We start from the raw sequence: 25,259 nt of genomic DNA, 5'->3' as shown, positions 1-25,259 counted from the left end.
ACTCTGTATTAACATCAATTTGAAAATCGCAGTTCGAAGCAAAAGAGTTTGTCAAAAGATTCTAACAAATGGTTTTCAAGTTAATAAAATAATTTCGAGGTTTTGGCCAAAACCTTTCTTGGCTTAATTTACACATTTGGATTTGAACTTTCTGGACTTGAACAACCTAAAAAATTAATGGAAATCATCAGTCTTTCGTTTCTTTCATTCACCTTTTCATTCTATTGTCTCTGGAATGAATTAATTAGCAGATAATTTAAATGCTATTAGACATTTATCTCTTGGGCACTATAAAAATAAGTACATATATTTCCTTGACGTAGTTTTTCCGTGTTTCTTTCTTGAATAATGGCATTACTGAAGTACGTCAACACATCACCAAAGTAGAAAGGTTTACGTAGAGGATTTCAAGCCAATTTTTGCACTTCCGAGCGGCGAGCTCGAAGTAATCGCAGGACAACGCGGTCTATGATGTTAGGAAAATGGAAAAATGCAATTAACTAAATAAACTTCGAATGCGTTAGCCAATTATAGTAGTTGAATTATTTGTCCTATATACGTTTATATTTAATTCAAAATTACCCATTCTAGACCAAAACTACAAAAATGAGTTTTCTTTACTAATTGTACGAAGATTTCATGTTAATTCATATAAGGATTGATTATTTCAGATAATTTGTTGGTGCCCTTGTAATGAGCATCTTTTTCCTCATCATCTGTGCGCTAATAACAATGCTTAGCAGTCCTTATTCTGTTATTTCGTATCGAATTGATTCTCAGACTCATTATAGTATTTACAACTCTCACAAAAGTACGTGTTTCGCTTATTTGACACAACCATTCGACATCTCGCAGCAATGAAGAAATTGGCGTACCTATCAAAAGTAGCACCAACATGGCGGCAATTCAAAGAATAAATGAGCATTGCTTGAGGGCACAAGGTTAGACTCGACGAGCCAGTCTTTCACAGGATCAATTGTATCCAAATGTCGTGTATCGTAGCATTATTGTGAGTCTGTATTCTCTAGCTCGCAAAGTGACGTTAGAATTAAAGATTTTAAGATTACAAGTCAAAACAGATTATTGTTGTTGTATCTACTGACAGACTTATAAATGATATGTACATTATCGTGCAACTTGCGTCTGAAATAATTTGTATTCATGTACGTGGATAGGCACAATTCTCACCAAAAATGATTTTTGTTTTTCAATTTTTCTCACGTTAGGACTCCAATTTCCCCTACACATTTCAAGACGTACTTTGCAACTCAGGGCTCGGGTGGGGTGGGGGTGAGGGAGTTGGAACTGGGGCTGGGGGTGGGGGGGAGGGGGTGGGGTTCTCACTTCTTATATAATCTTTGCAGGTAAGTTCTGCCACAAATGGGTTGAATTTATACTTGTTTAATTTCGCAGTCGGATTACATTTTTCTGGTCATAAATAAATACATGTCTTTAAAGCGTTTAAAGGGTTCTACAAGACCGATATATCAATGAGAACATTATATCTAAACATATACGAGAAAAAGAAAAGTGAGTAAGAAAATTTATTACTAAACGATGCGATATACAACTAAAGATACACATTTTAGACGATCAAACCTTAAAAAGAGTACTGGAGAATGTCCGGGCACCCAGCCCCACTAACGCAACATTGCCTTTACCCTCTCCTCCCCAAGACAACTGCATTCGACTGGATGGCTGTCACAACATTCTCCTGGGAAATAACAGCTCATATCAAGTCGAAAAATGTTATTGTAATGGTTAATTAGATTTTAAGGCTAATTAGACTAGAGAAATACGAAAGGAATAGACTTTTATGTAAATAGCATGCACGGGTCAACGCTCTTCAATTTTTTCAAGCAGACCGACACATGTTTTTCCATCTGGAGTTACACAACAATGGTGTTATTTACTTTCCACAAGAACAATGATAGTAAAAATCCCTTTTAAATCCACCCAGGAACAATATCGAGCAAAGACATTGTCAACAAGGTAATTATTATGATAATATCGCTGCTAAAAGTGGATGTATAATTGTGCAGTTAGTAATCCGTAGACGAGCGCTTTCCACACGCTTAAACATTTGAAATACTGGTAGATTCTGAAGAAGGTGCAAGTGTTGGTGAGTTGAATAGGGAGTTGATATTGAGCTAGATCAGATTTTTTCATAACTTCTAAAGATTTTCGTAATGATATTTGTGTTCCGCTATGAACAGTGTTTGCATCTCAGAAGCGCCAACAATGTGAGACGAGAGTCTTGTTTTGGGGGAACCTGGTGTCAAACGTTTTGAATCTTCATGCTCATTTGTGTCTATATAGCAGTTAAGCTCGTTTTTAAAGAAATCAATAAGAAAAGAAGGTACACAGATGTACAAAGTTTTACAAAATTGACAAGCTACGCACAATTCTGAGATTTTTATGTTTACTTCACGGGAGCTTAATTAAGTGAATCATTTTGTCGTCACGCTGTTGTTTATAGCTTATGGCCCCGCTGTTTTCCAACTTTTTCGATGTGCCTTGTATCAAGTGTTTAAAGAATAGCTAAAGAATGAAAAAACGCAATGCAGTCATCGATAAAGCCTCGCTTCGTGGGTGGCAATGAAAAAAAAAGGACGAACAGCAATCAGGCAATACGCTGGCCATTAAGTCGATTATTACCAGATGATACTTGTTTTGATAACTATATGATAGCTATTTCTTTAGATGGACATCAGATATCGATATTTATCACCAAAATGCATGCTAAAACAATGGCCTCTACTGAAAACATTATTTTATTTATCAGTTCCTCCAGGCGTTCCTCAAATCATCTTTTTATTCAGCGCAAGAGTGACTGGGCAAAAACGATGACAATTAATTTCTTTTTTGAGCACAAGATGGTAAATTAATGTTCTTTATAATGAAAAAATGGAATTTCATTTTCACAACTGTATGCCATGAAAACACCTTACTTAATGTATGGACCACGAAATAATTGTTTTTTTTTTTACTTTCACTTCAATCTGTATACTCTTTGTAAGGGTAGTTAACGATTTTCTGCCGAAGAAACGAAACCTTGACTATTTACATTTACTGTTGCTTTTGAGTTACGATTCTAACCCGAAAAACATGTTGTACTCTTACCTTCGTTCAGTACGGCATAACATTTCATGTAAAATCACCCAATCCTGCATAAGCCAAACAAATTATCTTTATACTTGGGTCTGAGACGAAAGCAGTGTTTACTTGCCTTCGTTATGTTACGGTCGTTAAACACAGTAGCAACTACTGCGGGTTATAACTATCCTCGTTAAATTTATCCCACTTCGCATTTCGCAACGACTAATAGCGCATAAAGCGTAACATTTGTTGTGAAAACATCAGGCGTACTGACATAAAAAGAATGCTTTCTTCATTGTTCTAGTACAGCAGGCTTCATACATTCGTCAACTAAATAAAAGGATGCACGAATTACTTGCAAATAATTTCATCGATTTTCTCTCTATCGCCCTTTTTGGCGTTTCAGTGTGAGCTAAAACCTTCAAGGACTAATATGATTTTTCCCTCTCTCGGTGCGGAATAAATTATTTTTTTCTTTTCCTTTTCGGTGTATAATTTGGCATTAACTGAATAGCACGTATTTTAATAAGCATTGTTCACAACAGCAAGGTCAAACAAAAGCCAAGGTTTTCTCAAAAACCCAAATCATTTTATCTTTGGTAAGGCCATTAGTAAGTGATAAATCTCTTCTCCTTTGCCATAATTACTAACAAAGAGACAAGCATTTTAGCTCTAATTGAAGATACATTAGAGGGTGGATTAGCGTAGGAGCGCTGGGTAATGAGAGAAAATAGTTATCAACACAAATCAGAGTCACGTTTTTCTTAATTTTGACAACTTATTTGGTATTTATCCTCGAGGACTAATAATTTTTAAAGATAATTACAGAAAATAATGTCAGACTGCGTACTATTTATGTATTTGTAATTCTCTTCTTGCGACTTAACTATTGCTAGCGTAATAATAAGTTTTTTGGTCTGAGAAAGCACTTTTCTAAAACCTAGGTGGATAACTCTCTGGCTGCAGATAGGTCGGGATCTGTTAGAGGGACGCTATGTTTGGAGACATCAACAATTCACATAACGCACGGTCCAATAGATGCGTTTTAATCCAAATACGGGATAGTGGTATCCGGTCTCCAACCGCCGGAACCGAAGAACAATATATTGACAAAACGCCTGTATTTTACTAGTCCATGAAAAAATGATGTAATCTTTCGTTTACCATTTTCCCGTGACAACTCCAACTGATCATTTCAATAGATCATTCGCCTCAAACGAAGCCCAATTTGTATACTTTTATATTACATTTAAGGCCAGGGTTTATTTTCGAAATTCTGCTGTTCTCATGAGTAGCCGCCTCGATGAACGAACACGAAGACGCGCCGATTACGAACCAGCATCATAATGACTGTTTTTTTGTCAAGTAAAAAGTTAATAGAAATGAATAAGACCAGCTCACGTCACTGTTTCGAGTACTGGTGCCTAGCAACTTGCCTTTGGTAACTTTTAAGACCACATATAAGCAATAATAAACAGAAAAAACAAATTGAAACTGGCTATGATAGTTTCCTAAACAGGGGCCTTGTAACATATTTTGGAAGCTCAAGTACATGTATTATGTTTCCGAGGGAAGTGGGTGAGGGCGTCGATGACTGTTGACCAAATAATGTATTTAACAAATTGAATAAAGCTTTGCATGCGCCTGTCTTTTATTGATGATGAATTTCGTCATAACATCGTCAAAGTGGCTTTGTGTTACGAAGAAATTTATCATCAAGAAGAGCACAGACGCATACAAAGCTGGCTTCAATTTTTACTTTACTTTATTTATTTATTTTTTGTACAATAAAGTCAAACAAGGCAAGGAAGGCCGATCAAGCGTAAACCCATGATGGAAATAAAGTCTTCAGTGTAAGCTCAAAAGTGCGTGAGAACGTGAATTTCTTTTTATTTAAAATGAATCTCATATCACGACGTCATAAACATCAAACTACGTACTGAATAACTTCGAAATAAAACGTGAAACGGAATTTTTTGCCACCTTTTTGAATTTCTTGGAAAACAGCTGAGGTACAGTACCAGATTCAGTCCACTTGCATAATTAAGACACAGCAAAATAAAAAGAATCCATTTATCGAGCTCTAAGACAATTCTTGGCTAATACGTGTCATTCGCCTATAGTTGAATCCAATCTAAATTCAACTTTGCGATTTTATTTTTAAATAACTTATCAGTAACTGAAAACACCAAGAATGCTGCAAAGAGTGGCAAATTCTCATTTATATGTCTGTACTCTTATCAGTGACGATGAAAATTAGTCCAATGAGCCGGAGGAAGTTTGACAGTTATGGAATAAATTAATTTGGACCGACCTCTCAAGTTGTCTTGACAACCTCTTACTTTATCAGCTTAAACCTCTTCAGTTAGGAAAGAAAAATCATCAATGTATACTTTTCCGTAAATCAACCAGTTACCAGTTACTTTGACTTGTGGTTTCCGGCTAGTGGCTGCAAAGTTTCTGGCGTATTTGTCCTCATCCTTTAGATTTGCTTTTTACAAACAGTTTGGCTCGCGCCGACGACGTGGTCAAAGAAGCTCTAAGGAGAAACGCATTTCAGCTGACTCATGGCATGTAAGGAATTTTGTATCTCTTTGCAAATAAAATTGATTTTTTTTCATTTTTTTTAAACTTCATCTTTTTAACTCAGGATGTGTGGTACATATTTCCAGAGTTTGACACTCGAATATTTATTAGCAGATTTCCCGCTTTTAAAGAAGCTAACGGATTGTCAGACTTCTCGCATTGCATTAATTGGTGAGTAAAAACGTACATCTATTCTCAAGCAAAGGCTTTTGTCACGCTTGAAAATGAAAATAAGACAATAATAAACAAGGAAGCAGGTAAAATGCTCAGGATCCAGGCCTCCGAGCTAAATTTAAACACGGAAAAACAGTCATTTTTCTGCCCAGCCCTCATTGTAAGAAGATCATATTTATTTGGAATTACTGCTTTCACAAAGAAATGTACAACCAGGAATTTAATTTGGTGAAGATAAGAAAATGAGGCTGAATGCAAGATTCTAAAGTTGCTGAACAGTGTGAAAGGTAAATCAGAGGCACCTCAAGTCTTGCCTTTAGCACATGCCATATTGTTTATGCTCTCATCCATACATGAACTGAAATCGTCACTGAAAAATCGTGAACGAGCATCTAGCAAATATTTTTCCTCTTTTTTACCCGGAGAAATACTTGTCGAATTAATGAACTAGGTCAAACTAACGAACTGAACCCTTAAAAATGAACCCCTATAAAAGGTTTCTTGTAAAACCGGAAAAAGTACAACGCAATTTAAATGCAGATCAGATAAGGTAGTTAACTACAGCGTGTGCCCATCAGTTTCCAATGCCTTGTCTTCGCGGTTCTCTTTTTTTTTCGGATAAGATTGCGGAGTTTTTCTTGTACCAGACAGAAAGGTTTCTGTTTTCTTTTTTAGAAATACCAACTCGTGGTCGATGTAGGGAAATTCCCTTAAAAATGAGAAATACTTATATCTTATAATGCAACTTGATTATTTAGCTTCATTTGCAGTTACTAAAAATAAACTGGCGATTTCATTCGGGTGGCTGAATGAAGACGGTAGAAGTCATAATTGAATTGTAGGTGCAATCAGTTATTAAAACACATCTTGATTTGCATGCTTAGAAACACACACACTTTTTGATTATTTGAAGACTTTTTAAACTGGTGACCCATTATATTGTGGCTCTTTCTTTGTTCGCTCCAGTTGGTCTTCGTTGGACTGACTTCTCCGCAGTGCCAGTGAAAAAGAAATATAGCGTGCCCATAGTTAACATACTGTTACAAAGATAATCGCGAACCAAAGGCTAGAAATATCATGAACAAAAGCTTTTACGTCTGTCATATTTACAAAGACTTTCACAACGTGACTTTTACGGCTTAGAGATTTCTCTTTATCATAGTGTTTAAATATATCAGCAATTTTAATCTTCGCGCTAAATTTCGTGAATGATATAGACGCTCATTTTTGTTGGAGATACTTCGTGATGACGGAATGTTCGTGTTGGATTTATGACGATTGAAGAACATAGTCTTGGCTTGAAATAGCACATGGACAACATCACCTCTAAATCAATTCATATACATAGTATGTAGCAAGTGTCAACTCCGAAAATAGTTTTAAATAATCCGTGAGAAACGTTCGCCGGCGCTGCTTTTCTGGAGACTTTACGGTGCCGATTTGGTGAGCTACCATTTTTACTTCTGTCTCTCCTAAGCTCAGTGCATTCCAACATGGCGGACATATCGACAAAACAAATATTATTTTCATCATCATCATCATCATCATTATTATTATTACTATTAAAACACTTCCGCTAGTCCATTTTCAATCTCAGTACCATGCTTATTTAGAATTTCCTGGTTCCCAAATGTTGAAAAGTTTCTTTATTTCAGCTATCCTAGCATCTACCTAGATGTAGAAAATATTTTCTCCTGTACTCGCAAATTTGTCTATTTTAAATTAACAGAAGTTTTCTAATCTGATTCGTAATCAGCGGAAAATCAGTTTGCTTCGGAATGTTGATTCACAATAACATGTGTACGTGTGCGAAGTAACTCCTAAGCACTTTCAACATCCTAGGGCTTTACGATTAATTTACTCTTACATATACATCTACAGATCACACTCCATAAAAGCCTCGATCAGTTGAAAATAATGTATAATATTGACGATACATGACATGGAATTTTTAAAATGTACTATTCTTCGAAGACATGACACTCGAGAACGTGCAATATAGCATATACGATGGACAAGTTTTTTTTTCCTTACAGAAATCGAAACTATCAAATCAGACCAATTATCGAGAAACCTTTCTGCCGGCGTGAAACATTTATAGACATTTCCTGATGAAAGCGCGGCATCTATAAATATAAACTGTCAGTAATAAATTATTGTTTCTAGGGTTAAGGTCAACGTAAGATTTTATGCACGCCGAATGCTTTAGCTTTCGGCCCCTTTCTATTCCTAGCAATATTACAAACGTTGCAAACATAAATTTTCTACGGTAAAATCAACAGCTAAGAACACGTGCAAATTTGGCTTGTCCATTAAACGTATGTCACAAATCAGTCAAATCACCATATCGCAGTTTATTCTGAAAGACCGAATGAATCCTCAATGAATTAGCTATTCAAAAATGTACTGACGTTGTTTTGGTTTAAGAGGGGCAGTCCGGCTAAGAAAAATATAGCTGCCCTTTCCATGGTTTTAAATTGTTTTACCACGTTGACACTTACTTCCTCTATTTATTCCTTTATTGTGTTTAACTGGCCATTCACAAGCGAGCGAACTGCGTGTTTCTAAGAGAAAGGAGTTGTCGTGTCGTCTCGTAATTACATATTCACGTTTTCACGAAAGCAAGTTAACTTTTTAGCCTCCATCGTTCGTCCGGTCAGCCAGAACTTGAAACTGGAAAGCAATGGTCGAGGTAACGTGACTTGCGTCTTTTAAAACTTCGCGTTTTATTGAAAATTGGGTTTATGGGGTTAAACAAATTTATATTCAAACAAGACTGTGTAGAAAAGTCTCGCGGTCTACGAGATTTGTGTTTCTATCAGTGGGATTTTTTTTGCTATTGTATATGATGTATCAGAGTCAATTGAGAATTGTTGTTAAGTTGCTCTTTGAAAGTTTTAATTTTTCTTTGTCAACACCACTAACATAAAACAAAACTATAGTGATCGTAATTTTATATCTTAAGTCTTTCAAGCTGCCAGCGTTGCAGACTAAGAAATATTGGTCAATCGAAACAAAACACTAATCCCTAAAACATAGCCTGGCGTTAATCACTTTAAAAAGCATTGAAAAACAGTTTGCTCTGATTCAGTCAAACTCATTTAAAGTGGAGGTTCCTTAATTCTGACGACAATTTACCGATATCCTGTTTTTTACTATACTCAAGGCTTTACGAGCCAGTTTCATCAAGCAACAGATTGCCTGGTTATCTGGATTCGAATTTCATACCAACTTATTTTATTATTCATCTTAGCCCAATTTGAAACGTTTTCAGATGTTAAATAATAGAAACTGCGTTTTCCAAATATTGGTTAAGCCTTTGATCGGCAAGGGAGATAGCAGCGTAAAAAGCGCCCTTAGTTTCGACTTCAAAAACTAGAAAAAAGGTAGGTCGTGAAAGTCTGTTTCTTGCTACAGCGAGATTTCGTCTTTTAATCTGATAAAGTTTGCCAATCCTACTTCTGTGATATTTTTGACATTTTATTTACTTTTGAAACAAAACAACGGATGCGTAATCAGAAAAGACCCGTCGATCGACGATGTTACATGATCAGCTATTATCGAGAAAAAAGCTTCCGAAAGTCATCGTATATATTGGCAGCAAATTGCTGTCTCTGTCATGCTTTAGAAAAACAGGTTGGCTATTAACAGTTCTAAAGTTTCTTGGAAACGGAACTCACTCCGGCACTTCTCAAATCCGGCTACGTCATAGCAAGCAATATGTGTGATACTCCGACCGACCGTACTAACTTGTAACAAAGCAACTGGAAAAGAGGACGTGAGGAAAATTTAATTGAGATTGTCGTGCGTCAGAGAGAGACAATACAGATGGTGTTCCTAATTTTATTTACTCGAAGATTTAAACATCTCATTTGGTTTTTCAACTTGTTAGAGTAAGTCAGCCAATAGTTAATGCTAATTTATAAGTGCGAATGGCTATGTTTATAGTGTTTTTGTTACTCTCAATATTAGCTTCAGTGAATATTGTAACAAGACAGATTGCTGCGTCATCTAAAAGCAACCTTAATGTTTACTTTTTCAATTCAGGCAAAACCAAATTTTTAGATAAGCCGAGGCTTTTTGCCTGGAAACAGACTCCAAGCTAAGCGTGTGAAAAGTATTGTTTGAATTGACCAAAAGGTTTCTGCAAATTAGTTGTCCAAAGTTCTTGACAGTGATTTTTAGTTTCACTGCTAGAATCAGAGTTACTTTTCTGTCACATTGCCTTTTACATATTTGCATCGCAGGAATCTCAAACAATCTATTTTTAAAATAATTTTAGTAATTCCTTGTAAATTGAGCTTTAAATCACGGGGGTAAAGATCGCAGGAAGAGATAAACCATAGAATATCACGAGATGACCTAAAGCACATAAAAAAATATTTCTTTTTTTTTCCCCTTTTTTTTTTATAAACTGCATTGTATCACATCTGTTTCGTCAGTTGTGTATTTTTCACGCCTTAAAACTAATTGCACTCAAATCAAAGGCCACAAGTCGAATTTGGTGTGGTAGAGATAAAATGCGGTTAGATACAAAACACACACACTCGATCTAGGAATCTGGTTTATACAAAAGCCTGATTTACTATCCGGCGTTTATAGTAGTTTGTCATGCTGATGAAATTGGCTTGCAAATTCGAAATGCAATCTTCGCACGACCGCATTATTTATCTTGGTTCAACCCTTAAGAATTATCTGAATTTTAGATCGTCATGAAAATCTGGCATTTTTTCCAACAGTGACGGGGATTGAGTTTGCTCTCAACGAGACCTGTGTGGTAGAGATCATTTCACAGATGAAACTGAGATATCAAGTCTAGAAATATTTAATTTGGATGACATAAGTGGATATTGCAGGATGAAAATTTAGTGGCGGTGAGTGAGCTCTTCACATATCAATCGATAACGAACCCTGTAGGTAAAACCCGAATTCCTTAATAAGAAATGCAGCGAGGCGAGAAATGACTTCTGAACTTCATACAATAAGATCTCCACTCATGAGAGACCAGTATGAGCATTGACTTGATCCGGCAGTCAGTGGGTTAACCATCATCAGGTTTAGGAAATGTATCGGCTGAATCTTCAGTTAAAAGGTAACAATGATCTTTTGTGAAACAATTTATTTAAAATTATATCGTTCATGAACGTTTTAACTTAAGTTTCCCGCAAATATTTAACCAATTCAGTTGACGATTATATAAACCTTAAACATATGTCTTTCTCAGTCCATGCACTCTTCCGTATACAATTAAAAACGCTACCTAACCAGAATATTTCACCTCCGAAAAGACGAAAAGACGAGAGCTTGGCATGTCATTTATATTAAACCTTCGTCTGTTTTTTTGTTTTTTTTTTTTACCATACCGAGAACGGAATGCTAAAGAGCGAAGGACTTATGAAAGCTGGGTCAAATTCTAAATTTACAAACTCTAGATTACCGTCTACCGTTTAGAAGGACTCGTTCACTATCGCTCTGTACATCAAATCAGTTACAGCAGATAATATTCGGAAGTAATTAAACGCCGAAGAGAGTAATAAAAGGCTAGGATTAAGGTCATTTTACGCAATGTTCTTGTGATAACGCAACCAAGATTAGATGGAAAACTCGTAAAATATATCCTAGAATCAATGTAAAGCCGGAGTTCACTTAAAGCCATGGCACAACATTTGAAAGGTGATCCACGCGCATGTCATAAATAACATTAACAAAACTAAAGGAAATTACTGATAACTTTTAATTGAAACTGGTTTTCAACGATAACCTTTTTTTTCCCTCATGACATTGAAATGGTTGCACGAAAGAGAGGAAGGGTGCAAGACCAGCTCTGTGTCAAAGTTTTAATTACCATACGGTAAAATTTCGATAGCATATGATAGGCTTATACTTCATTAAAAGGCTTTGTCGGCAGGTTATTTTTGGGAGGGCTTATTATCGAGGTCTTACGATCGAAAGGACTCTTGCGTACGCGTTTTAATGCATAGTTTTACATTTGGAAGAGATGCTGTGTTAATAATTGAGGTTAAGTGTAATCGGAACATTGCGATCTGTAAAACTCTCTGTAAATCTCAATAGGAATTAAGGTGGCTGAAAACAGTTTCCAGCACTTTCCGAGACTTTGATGGGTCATTAAAACCACTCGTTATCAATTGATGCTACAATCCCGGTATCAAAAAACTGCCCAGTGATTGGCGAACACGTTTTTGTCATTTTCGTGACCCAATAGGTTTCCATAGCAATAGTATAATCTGCTAAAAACACCCTTAATTATAGCTTTGAGGGCTAATAAGTCAAAAACGGCACGGTGAAATTTTTTATATCATCAAATTTTGATTAGTAGGGTAAGAGGCACCTTTTGTCAAACTTTTAAAAAAAATCTGTACATGGGGTTCAGAGCCACCTTAAAGTTTTGAAAATTTTAGGTGGCTCTGAACCCTAAGTATGGTGCTATATTTGGGTGGGGAGGAAGGGGGCATATTAAGTGTGATGGGCTTAATTTCAGAGGAGGGGTTCAGTTTTATCTGAATTGTAGTGTCATTTGCCACATGACACTCTTGAGATTAAAAAAGTCGAAAGCAACGTGTCATTTGCCACATGACACTCTTGAGATTAAAAAAGTCGAAAGCAACGTGTCCAGTAACTCAAAACCAGAGTTAAAGTTTAAGCTAATATTCAGCTAACTGACTTGGATCAGTTCGTGCTGATCCACTGCTGTGGCTGAGAGGACGATCCTAGTTCAGCAGGAAATTTAAGTAACACTTTGGGTGTAATTTCCCTTTTTTTTTTTCGCTAGTTCAGCCAAACTATCAGGCCAGGAGGAATTCATTATTGTGGAGGTTAAAACAGCAAAAATGAAACTGTTTTGCCTACTATATCTTCAGCTGTTTGTTCAGTAGAGTGAAAATATTTGTATTTGCAGTGAATGGAAGGAGTCGCTTTTCTTTTTTTGAGTGATTTATTTAAGAAACTTGATCAGAAGAAAAGAACACAAAATCAGAGGTCATTTTGCCGTTTAAAAGTCGCGCTTAATCTCATTAATGACTCCTGTAATACGTGAGCAAGCAGCTAGATATCGGCTCGCTAAGAGATTAGTTTTAATATTTTCCCATGGTGAATTTTTCCTCTGGTTGCAAAGATAAGAACAATTAAAGCAGGGTAATTAAGGTAGCGTTAAAGACAGGATCGTTTCAGTTTATCTGCCTTCTGATTTATTTCCATCAAGCAGACGGAAACAGACGATATCTGATAAACTTTAAATAATTATTAACTGTTGCGAAGTAAATTTCGTTCTTACTGGATCGTCTACAGTAGCTAGGAAAATACATTTCAGTTTTTAAGTTCTAAATTTTGGAAAATACTAGCAGTCCATCATTTGGCACTTAAATAATGTGATTTCTCTGCCCGAGTATACCTCAAGCACAAATCCAAAATGGTTGGTGATTGTTGTGTTTTCAAATTCCTCCGGCGTAGTGTGGACGGAAAACATTTGATGCGTTTTCAAAGCTTTAGTTACGGTTTTCTCATTGTAGTCCCCAGAATCCGCGATCCCTTTGGTCAGTAACTAAGAATAGAAACATCTTAGAGAGTCAAACACCGGATGTCCGGATGTCAGCGAATCTCGGACTTCCCGTCAGATCTGGCAAATCTGATTGGTCGAGAATGCGAAACGGATAATCTGCGTATACTCAGAACCGGGTCTGAGGCCCGTTTCTTGAAGGTCCAGAAAAGTTTTTGCATCCAGAAAGCCTTGCAAAATCTCATATCTTGTGATTACAGGGCTGGTTTATTCACACATTCGTAATATGAACAGAGGTTCCCTTTATACAAGAAGTTTCAAGCGTATACACCTCTCTAACATACAGATTAACTGAAAATGGCTTTACGGACCCGAAAAGTTTCCGGGGCTTTCCGCGAGAAATGGGCCTCTGGCCAGAGACCGTGTTTCCTCTTCCTGAATAGACGAGAGAGCGATTGTTGAACACTCATTTCTTTCATGCATCTGAGATAACGTCACGGGCCTCACAAGATGGCATCACTGATGTTCGACTTCTAACAAAGACTTTCCGTCACGTGTTCACAAATGTAACATGTTAACGCCAGCTATCTAGATTGATAATAATGTCAGACTCTCCCGATCGATTCAATGTATACTTCCTGCTTTCTTTGTCTATATTGTCGATATTTCAATTAAGAAAGCATACATGGTAATACGAACTGTTAATTGTTTGCAAATACCATAATGGCATTACAAAGATCGTATCATGACCGTATTTTTTAATTAATTTTGAATAGCGCCATACAAAAAAAAGATGACCTGCTTTGAGAGCATTCACGAAGCAGTATCTTGTGACCATCTTGATGAACAAAGTTGCCTTTCGATCTACCCGTTTTTCCTAGATTTCTTTGTTATCCCTGGTTGTCGTCATATGCATTGCTTTCAAAGTAAGTAACACTAAGTAGAGTTTTCGCATGAGACAGCTCTTTTAGTCATCATACTTTCATCCAACACTGTTAGTATCAAAATTAATCATATTTTGAGTCTTTCCATCATGTCGATAAGCCAAACTTTTGATCAGGAAATGAACTGACCAATAAGCCCAGCGGAAGAAATTATAAAACCGCCAATGAAGGCTAATTTGTAGAATGGAAATCATCCGATATAAATTCTCTGCCAAATAGATATATTTTCGTTGACAGACCCTTAACATATTGAACTTTAATTTAGTGAAGAAGTGTTTATTAAGAAGCAAATCAGCAAGATATTTAAGCAATGCGCCCCGCTGACGTTCTTTGTTGATTAGTCTGTCATTTCTAATTATAGTTAAAGATTGCAACCTTGAAAAGACACGCTCGGAATATCGCAACGACAATGTTTCCAGTTTCTGGCATATTTTTGCGACTTTACGATCAATGTACTTACGCCTGGAAACTAAAGGTATGTGACCACGATTTTCACCGGTTATTTAATTTCTGGCTAAACAAATCGCTAAATTGCTTTATCCGCTGTAAGAATCTACTACGCTGTAAAGAAAACTCTCGTTGTATTATTACAAATCTTTGTGCAACAAAGTACGAAGCGCTTGAAAGATATTCTGTTAAGCACATTAATATTCGACTCCTAAACATCAAAGTCTTCTGACTGCAGCGCAAATCAATTTCACATGTCGCTTCGACTTAACCACGCGAGATCTAGACAGGTCGCTTGTCCAGTGTTCATAACTCTTCGATCCTGAGGACAATTAAACTTCGCTTTTTCGTTCGAGCGTACCATCATATTAAGCTTATTTAAGCTAAGAGTCTGAATAGTAGTTGATAGCCTGTACGGAATTAAAAATACGGAGAAAGATACATGCACTCTCGAACACACGGCAAACACGGCAAAATCACCCAAGTACCCGCACTTATAATATTCTGTTAGTGCCTCTGTAATTGAAATCATTGAAAATCCTTTCTCGCGCTTTCGCCAGTATCAATTCAACCCAATTACACAGGTTTCGTTCATTGCCTTGAATACTGCCAAAATTGGTCAGTCTGTTCAAATTGTACCGTGTTCAGTGAAGATTCAATTTCTCTTATCATGGGGGTTTTTGACTGTCTGTAACGATAATCACAAGTCTTCTCCTGTGGCCGTAAAACACCACACTGGAACTAGATATTAGTTCTGAAAATTACATGCAAGCTTTCGGAAATAAGACAACGCATAAATTGTGACAAACGGTGCTATGCGATAAGTGAAATTTTTGAAGAGGGCACTATTATTTAGACTAGAGAACTATGCAAACGTCCAATTCTGGTACATCCGTATTAGACCTATTGGTAAAAAACATTTTTTTTTTTATTTCGCACTCCATTAATACCGAAAACGCTTTCAATAATCACAAATAGCTGTGTATTAACTCGGTGAACTCTTCTAAACCTTCTGAGCAAGCACTCTTTCAACTCAGGAGCAGTCTCTCTCGATAGCTCTTGGTAGGCTCCAAGGGATGTCAAGAGAGATTGTTCGCAGCCGAAAATGTTTTAAGTAAAAGCGATATATTATTCATGACAACATGTCAACAAGAGTCGATGAAGCCATTTCTTGATACACAGAATGCCACGTAAGTATTGCGAAGAATCTGAGAACATTCGTCGGAACAGCTTTTGCTCAAAAATTAGGGAACAATGGAAACTTTTTTTCTTGTTTCCATCGAAAGATCGTCTTCAGCAAATATTAGTTTTGACCTTCACATTCAAGCGTTATCAGAAAACCAGACAGTTCAGTTTCAGCTGAGAACTTATTGGGTTGTCATCGGGTAAGGAATGCTATGTGAATATCGTGTTTCTAGTCGAAACAAGAAAGACTTGTTATGTCCGAAAAGAGCAATCAATAAATTTCGTAAAACTTTTGTTCCGAAGGTTTATTCCGCTATGTAGAAACCGAGCATTCTAGTTGACAAACGTTCTTTTTTGAAGCAGAATAAAAAAAATTCGTTAATTACAAATTAGAAAGCGATTTTTACTTGAGTGTCTTACGATAACTAATCTGCAGAAGTGCTTTGATTATGCCGACATAAGTTCACTTAGTGTCATTGCGTGTTGATTAGAGTCCTATTAATACGAACCTATCTCAGTTAGTCTAGTCACTAGAAACGCAAATGACAAGATGAACCAATGAGATATCTAGCGTATCTGGCGCCAAGCGCAGGAAAAAGAGCACGACAAAGTCGTGACTGACTTTTCAGAGTGGAAAAACGTTATAAGCCTGCGCGAGTTTTGGCCGCGTACCAAGCTCAAAGTTTAAAAGAATTGGCGGTAAATCGTGTAAGCAAAAAGTTACGACATTTTAACGTGCTTTCACCGAATTTTCTCGGCAAGAAACGTTATTTTCACGTCACTAATGGAAAGCTGGTGCATAGTTTTCGTGGGGAATCAGTTTTTTCGGACAAAGTCAACCTAAAGAAGGTTTCCAAACCTTTTATTTCTCCGCGGTATACTTTATTTATTTCGATGCGAACACATTTTTTTCCACAAAACCTCTTTACATATTGCATCTATGTAAACACTCCACTGAATATATAAGCAACAGAGCCTCTCAGCAGGCAGGGGGACCCTTGTTTTCTTAATAGTGAAGTGCCAAAAAAATTCATGCTTCAGGCCCAAGTATAATTAAATAAATCAGCTGAGCGACATCCTAACGTATCTTATTACAGTCCGTCGTTCCTTCCACCAATTACAGGATTTAATTTGCAGCCTGCATTATTACCTGAGCCTGCAAGTACATTCTCGTTCCCAGAGGCCGCGCTCCTGTTGGTCAGCACCAGGAATCGCGACCTCTGGCCGGACCGGCCGGACCCGATTTGCTGAGCATGCGCAGAGTATTCGTTTCGTATTCTCAGCCAATCAGATTTGCCAGATTTGATAGAAAGTCCGCGAGTCGCGGATTTCTGGTGTTGGACCAGCCCAGAGGCCGCGATTCTTGGTGCTGACCAAAAGGAGCGCATCCTCTCGGGACGAGAATGCAGTAAGTAGTACTAGGGATGCGCAGAAAGCTGCGCGGTACGTTTTTCCGCTCCGAAGGTTGGCTTCGGTTTGAATCTGATTGGTTGAGCATCTGGCGGGAGTATTTTTGGCCAATCACAGAGCGCAGTTAAGCTTAACCAAAGTAATACTAGCTTGCTTTCGACGGAGCTCAATGGTTGAAATCTTTTCAGAAAAAATAAAATAAAATAAAACAATCAGCCAATTACTCAAAATGTCGAGCAGCCGTAATCACAACCAGTGGCGATTTTGTTACTTGTGTTGAACTTTTTTTTACCATGGCTGCATGCATATTATATGTTAGCTGGCCAACGCGATCGGTGAGTTTTGTGTTCACGACATTCAACTGAAATCCGCTCTATTGCAGCACTAAATAATTATTGTCAGAGATTTGTATTTTAATATGAACCGTTGCATGGGTTTCGATTCAGGCTTAGGTGTAGTACTTTAACGGTACGCTATCTAAAAGAAGGTCATTTCACATCGGTGTTTATGCTTTCTCTTTAATTTCGTGATAGAATTGAATTCCACTATGAGGTTCTTTTTGTCTTAGTGTTTGCTGAGCTTAACCAGCTAAGCATATACTGTGCTCTTGAATAAATAGACCCTTTCAGTGAGCGAATCTCTGCTCAGGTAAAGCGCGCTCATTTACATTACATAAAATATTTCATGTACACGGATGTCAAGTTAAAATATTGCTCTTTGATGATTGTCATTTACCATGTTTACACAGTGTTGCATGGTTTAGTAGTCCATGATGAAGATACGCTTTGTGACTGGTTCCCTGAGCGCTCCACTAAGAAGCGCCGCTAAGTAACCAGTTGCTCCGATTTGCTTTTTGAAAGATCGACACACAGGAAACTTTCTTGATATATCTATAATTGTTTGGCTTTAACTTGAAAATGCATGAATGTGGTCGACATTTTCTTGCCAGTTTGTAGGATTGGATTTCCTCTGTATCCATGGAAACAACATGAGACAACTCCATAGTTGATCTTCCTCTATCTCTTTTGTACATTTATTGACCTCGCCTTTGACTGAGTCCGTAAGTTCCCCCATGTTTAGTCTAGCTCAATAATATGTTTATATGTTGAAGACGCCGGGCTCAATGTGTTCATCACCTTTAATATGGTATGATTAAATCCTGGTAGATTTTAGTCAGTTGCAGACTGATTTAACATCCTGGGCTTTGCTAATTTGCACGGTTAAAACCATCGCTTTTTGACAATGGACGGTCTCAGCCCAATTAACGTTTGGCAGTTATTAAGAAAAATGTTTGATTCCGTTATTACTGGAATGCATTTTGGAGCGAGTCAGCCTAACTTTCACTGCTGAATTTGCGATGAACCAGCAAAAAAAACTAAATTCAAGAAGACTGAAGAATATTTCAAAAGCTTATCAAGAAATCAAACCTTTAAGTTCTATAGTGTTGAATATGGATTAGTTAGTTACTTAATTTTGCCCAGCTAGACAATTTCAAAATATAGCAGCTGTGATGCACAATAGACCCTCTGCTGATAGATAGCCATTCCTGGTTGACTGTTGATCATGAGGGTTACCTTGTTTGACAGTAGACAGCTAAATTTTGCGTCACGCCCTGTCACTGGCCTAATCATGGCAAAGAATCAGTCTTGTGAAGAAAGGTGAATTCATTATGTCACGCCATGTATGAGTCATTTCTGAAAACAAATGAAAAACAACGGAAGTAGCTCTTGCCCAAATGTTAGTTATGGGCTCCTAGTATGTCTTTTATATGTTGCGCTTTTTAGCTTCAACGTTCCTCTAAGGGAGGTTCTTGTAAAAAAAAGGAATTGCATTTGATTTTGCAGCCATGATTTGTGCAGACATTAGCCATTCGCTCGTTCTCAGTTTTTTAGCTTTTATTCTCGATAACGTTTGACCTATTTTTTTTTTTTAACTTGTAAATTTCGATAACGTTGGACAGATATCAATAAGCGCATCATCAAAATGTGGGAGAGCAATTGCGCTAAAAGTACTCGGGCCGTCTTTAGCACAAGGTTTGAGTTTAACGTACGTTAAATCCAGCACCTGAAAGTCACAGAAGTTTTTATTTTTCATTCAGACAGGCAGCAAACACTAATTAGTCGAAAAATAACTATGTAAATATGAAGAGAAGGTTGTGACATGTGTTCAGTTGTGGAAAAATAAATACGGTCTCATTTAACGAATAGATCATTTCAATCCAACGAGCAACAGTGACTGATTCTTGGTAAGTTTAAATTCCATGCCTTTAGATTAGGTCGCTTGCAAAACACTGAGATGTCAAAAAATGTGATAAAAACCTACCTAAAAAAAGACAGATACATTATAAATAACCCTTGTCTTCATCACCATATAGTTCAGACCTCCTAGATTTCCAGGCAAACTTGACCTTCCTGTGAAGAATGCAATCTCGCGCAAGTATAAAAGACAAGACTGTTTTTCAAGTACAAATGAATGAGTTCAAGAAAAATCTATTGTCTGGTATATATAACAAAGCCATAAACAAGGACTGGGATAAATCTTTGTAACAAACTACGTTACTGCCCAGATTTATCAACGACAAAAGGCAAAGGCCTTAACTTTGAACGGTTTGTTACTTACAGTTACTGGATAGCACTTTTTAGCTGAGAAATCGACGTCTGACAGAGTCAGTGTTAAAACCAAATTTCTCACTCAAACACGGGAAATGTTTTGAAATAGCAAGAAATATTCAAAACAACTGTCATCTGGCCCCGAGCAACCCCACCAAGAGGGGAACAATGACGTTTCACTCTAAACCACACCAGCCCTCCATTTTTAATTACCGTGCGTCGCACAGCTTAATGCTTAAAACAAAACCCCTCTCTGATCACCTCTGGTGAAAAATTAAAATAGCTTTTTGCAGAAAAGAAACGAAGGAGTAAATAATTGGTGGGCACGGCTTGCCAAAAAGTATTTTACATTTGCTTGCGCCTGTGTTAATTGAATTTCAATTTGCATGAAAAAGTTATCATAAAGAAGTCGATCACAGATTCAAGTACAATGGCCCGCGAATCAAGCTCTACTTGGAATTAAGTTGTTTAAAAAGGTATAAGGATTAGTTTTACTTCAATCCCCCTAAGAATAACTAGGTTCACACCACGAATTATCGCCAGAGAGGTGTTAATTTTCATTTTTCGAGCAGTTCCTCCATTAAATATTTATTTAGTTTAGCTCTTTCTTTAGAAAGTGTCAGCTTCAAAAAACTTATTTCATTAACTTGTTGTCCAAACATCTATTTTTTGACAGATCGATGAAAAAACCGTAATTGGAGACCAGGCTACAAGTGATTCTTCACATGGCGCAAAGACTGCAAGTTTAGCTGATTGAAGTTTCTCTAACTCTGCCACACTATAGTGGGGAACAAACGTTAGGAATAAGAATCTGCCAATATTGGCTGAACGTGGTGAACAGCTGCCAACTCCTGTTTATCCACCCTCGATTGCTAAAAATAACAAAACACCGAGCACATTAAAGAAAAAACACAGCTGACACAAAGCTCAGTCATTTAACTGGGGAATCACAATAATTCAGTGATGCAGCTAGCGAACAACACGTCGACTTCATTTGTCCCTGGTAGCGAAGGCCAACCACCAGTTAACGCCACTGTTCTAATCCCGCTTTCAATAACATGGGCTGTACTGGGTTTTATATCCACTATACTCAACATCGTCGTCTGCTTGATAGTCATGATCGAGAAGCGACTGTGGACGATTACCAACGCATTCGTCGTGTCGCTCTCGGTGGCCGATCTTCTCGTTGCGGCTGCCCTCATCCCAATCTACATTTACGAGAACTTTTCGCAATCGCATGTGCCAATCACTGGATATCTGATCGCCTTTCTTCTCTTGGCGTCGATCTTTAACATTGGCGCTGTCACATACGAGAGATATGTTGCCTTAACGAGACCGCTCGGTTACCGCATCACCATGAACTCCACCAGAGTAGCGGTGATTATTTCTCTATGTTGGGCTGTACCGTTTTGCATCTCGATACTTCCACTGGCTTGGAACGCGGATCCAACGACGAAATATCACAGAGTTTACATGTTCATTACCGTGTTTGGTTTCGTCCTGCTTCCCTGTTTGGCCATGATTTGGATTTACGTGCGATTACTTCGTGTGGTCCGTCGCTTCATTTTGCGAAACCGCAGGCGTTCAACTTGGGGGAACAGGACCGGGGAACGTGCGGGCAATGAAGACAAGGCAGTCGTCGTATTTGCCATGATATTCGGGATGTTTCTTCTCTCTTGGATGCCACTCATTTATATCAACATTTGCGAAATATTTGACCAGCTTGAGCTCATCACAGCGCCGGTGCTTTACGCCTCTTTTTACACATTGCTTTTCAATACCATTATGGATCCGCTGATTTACGCGTTTCTGAAAAAAGACTTCAGCGAGGCTTTTAAGAGAAGATGGAAGAAGACGAGCAACAGCAATGATCCCAAAGGAGAAACGTTAGTTGAAATAACCACGTGATTAAGTTCCAAATCAACAGAGCATCTCGGCATAATTAAGATGCATTTTGTCTGAGGAACTCTCGCTCAAACAGCAATGTGACATTTACCACAATCGGCATTGCTTCTGCCATGCATAAGCTGAACTTTAAGTTTCTTTTTCTTTTGCACTAGGGACACTAAAAAATACATTAGCCATGAAACTTGTTCGTAGATATTTCAGTGAAATAGTTAAGGCGTTGATGTATTTTTTCTTGGAAAATAAGGTAAATTAAATTAAAAAGGCACTGAAGCGGAGAAACTGATTAAGTTTGATTTTAACTGTCCTAGTTGATTTTTGATTCCAAGCTTACGGAACTTACTTTAAATTACATAGTTATATTAAAGAGACATCAATGATCAAGTTCACTAAAGGAAGTAAAAATATGTTGTAAGTCGAACTGCCAAGGTTCGCTTTTTATAATGCATGGATGTGCCAACGAAACTATCTTCTTTAGATAACGTCTCTTAATCTTAATTTCTTTTCGATCAAAAAAATAATGATTTCGGTATATTTGTGATGTAAAACCTTTCAAGTCAACCCTTGTTGTGCGTAACTGCATGTTGAATTAAATTCCACAAATTAAATTAAGAGAGTTTATCTTCGAAGGACTGTTTCTTCGAATCCTTCGGTTTCGCGCTCAATTCTAAAATAATTTTGTGCTTAGGATGACCTGTCAATGCAGTTATTTTAGAGAACACTCACTGCCAACCTGAATTTACGACATAATATAACGACATAGAGAAAGAAATACGTCGTTTCAAAATGGCCTGCTTGAGTGGTACAACACTTCCAATTGAGGCAAAGCGCGAGGCTGCTGACTAGACATACCTGAACTCTCCCTTCTCCTTTATTGATTGGGGCTCAACCCAGGCGGGAGAAAAGAGATAGTCCATAAAGAATAACGTACATGCGTATGCTCAAAGCGAACCAATTGGAGCGTGGTGCTGACGCGAACACTTGAGTTTAAATATGCACGATAGATAAAGTAAGTTTGCCTTTTTCAGCGACGTTTTGGCATTACTGACTTCTTCAGTGTTTTAAAACTTCCACATTTTAACAAGTTCGTAATCTGCTGTCGTATGCAAACTACTTGCGCGAGCTAGGTGTTTGTGCGCATGCCCCTAGGCCGCTCGTCACGTTGACACCGTTGAGGCAAATCTACCTTTACACTTCACTAGGATATCATTCAGCGAATGACTTGCGCTTATTAATGCTGTGCTGTAGGGGGTCCCCCTTGCGGTGCAGAACATCGAGCCTATGTCACGGCATTTTTACAGACCGGTCTAGCTGAAATTTCATAAACTGATTCAATATTCCTGGACACCAGCATTTGCCAGTACAAAGCAAAAGATTAAAACAAAGCTCAGTGATTGATGTGCTGCGTGTAGCGGCCATCAGTCGGCGAACAACTCTAGGAATGACGGTGGACGATATTTAAAGCTTAAATTCATCTTTTATCATGAACGGTAGCTAGGTGGAGAAACAACGCGAGGTACGGTTAAAACTGAGGCAAATCCGATGAAAAGGAAAGTGTTATAATGATAAAAAAAAAAACCCCGTTAGTGAACTAAAAAAGGGGCACACACGGCAGATTCGACTTACATTTGTTAACAATCCTGGGTGCGACGGTAGGATGACGAACAAACTGCTAGGCAACTGCCAGTAAAATCTGCTACTATACTCTGTGGCCGCTAAGTATAGCTAATCGTATGAATGCGAGAGCAATTAAAGATTTACACTACTCGTAATATTCGAAAATTCTCTCAAAATTGCACGAGTCTTTCGGTGAGTGCAATTTGAAAGAATTTTCAAATATCCCGAGTAGTGTAAATCCTTACTTGCTTAAGCTAACTTTCATACGATTCAGTCATTTATTATATGACTGAAAGAATTGTGAACATGCGCGCGTTAATTTGCACTGCAGTGCAAAGTAAGAATTGGCGATAAATTGGCCTGCTCTCAGCCAATCACAATGAAGTAATGTTCGTAGTCATATAATAACAGAAATAATAATATACATGAAAAAATTACTCGATTCTGATTGGCTGAGAGCAGTGCAGTTGAAGTGTAACACCAGTGCAAAAGTGTAACATCAGTGCAAAAAGTGTAACACCAGTGCAAATTACACATCGTAATTCTAGATTATGATTGGTTGAAAGAAAATAGGAAATTTCTAAGCCAATGATATCACATAAAATGAAGACGAAAATTTAGTGCAGAAACTTTGAAAAAAGTTTTCTCGAATGAGAAAAAATGGCCTCAAGAAAGGTCTTCCGGCATTTCCCCCACGCGACTTTTTTTCATGTTTTTATTATTAATAAGTAATCATACGGTTTTTCTCGTTCAATTTGGAATCAGCACTTTAAAAAAGCAGAAAGTGCACTCGCCGAAGCGGCTCGTGCAATTTCAGCTTTTTGAAAATCTCACTCGTGCAAATTAATTCCAAATTGAACTCGAAACCGTATGATTACCTATTCTAACTGCGACCCTGATTGCAGAATTTTTCTTACGACTAAATTTGCATACCGCACGCCTTGGGTTTGTTATAAAGCGGCTAATTAGACTTGCCACAAGTCGACCTTTGCTTAATCCTTCGTTATTCACATGTTCCTCGAGCGAAGCGAGAGGGCAATCCTCGCGCGAGATAGTGGAAGGTCGACTTGTTTCACTTGCACTTGCACAGGGGAGCGTATAAATTTTTGGCACGAAATACATGATTGACATTTCTCATTTTTCATGTGCTACGCGCGCGATCATCGCGAAAGCAGACGTGATTCCCGCCACAACTTTTTCGAGTACTGTCCCCTATTAAAAAAAAGCTCAAAGGAAATTATTTGTGCTTGGATGTGGTCAGCTATTTTGACAAGCGGCGAAAACTATTACATTAAGTAATCGATAGTCACGCCTCCTGAAAAGACACAATCGTGTTTAAACCGATTGAGAATTATTTGTTGTAGTTCAGATCGGCCAGAAAGCAGTACTGTAAACTTATGTAGATCCTGTGCCGGCAAGAATTCAAATTAACTAAAGAAGATGGGGTTAGTCAGGGAAGGCTTTAATTCTGAAAAACTCTCTTTATTAGATTACGTGGAGAATCGAGGTCGCAACGAAGGGCAGAGAATAAAAGCACTGTTCCCGAAAGTAATTCATGACCATTCATCGCTTAAGACAAGCCACGTTTAAGGTGGCTCAAAACAGTAATATTTCCGTGAGAAGCCTGAGCTCTAGCGCTCACTTTAACGCAAGGCATCGCGCGATCACCCGACTAAGCTGTTTGCGTTATCAGTTACTTTTAACTTCGAAAACATTCATCCTTCATGCCAGGCAATTTCAAAGGAAAACATTCCTTTTTAAAACCGCTAT

At 37.7% G+C, this 25,259-nt stretch overlaps 1 protein-coding gene across 4 annotated transcripts; it reads left to right on the top strand.

Moving 5' to 3' along the window:
• Positions 1-1,327: 1,327 nt before the first annotated feature.
• Positions 1,328-23,756, top strand: LOC145465906 (adenosine receptor A2a-like). 4 transcript variants are annotated; one of them, XM_081449668.1, is made up of 3 exons: positions 2,101-2,122; positions 10,599-10,733; positions 20,644-23,756. In XM_081449668.1, the coding sequence occupies exon 3, from the start codon at positions 20,931-20,933 to the stop codon at positions 21,873-21,875; it is 945 nt and encodes a 314-aa protein (XP_081305794.1). In that variant the 5' UTR covers positions 2,101-2,122; positions 10,599-10,733; positions 20,644-20,930; the 3' UTR covers positions 21,876-23,756. The 4 variants fall into 4 exon arrangements, with proteins under 4 accessions (XP_081305796.1, XP_081305794.1, XP_081305795.1 ...); XM_081449669.1 differs by lacking the exon at positions 2,101-2,122 and adding an exon at positions 7,683-8,551; XM_081449670.1 differs by lacking the exons at positions 2,101-2,122; positions 10,599-10,733 and adding an exon at positions 1,328-1,992.
• Positions 23,757-25,259: the final 1,503 nt, after the last annotated feature.

Source organism: Orbicella franksi, chromosome 13 (assembly GCF_964199315.1).
Source record: "Orbicella franksi chromosome 13, jaOrbFran1.1, whole genome shotgun sequence".
NCBI lineage: Eukaryota > Metazoa > Cnidaria > Anthozoa > Scleractinia > Merulinidae > Orbicella > Orbicella franksi.
This window is presented reverse-complemented; position numbering and strand designations above follow the sequence as displayed.

What these genes read in the sequence shown, in the direction of transcription:
- LOC145465906 (XM_081449670.1), top strand. Translation starts at nt 20,931, where the DNA reads ATGCAGCTAGCGAACAACACGTCGACTTCATTTGTCCCTGGTAGCGAA.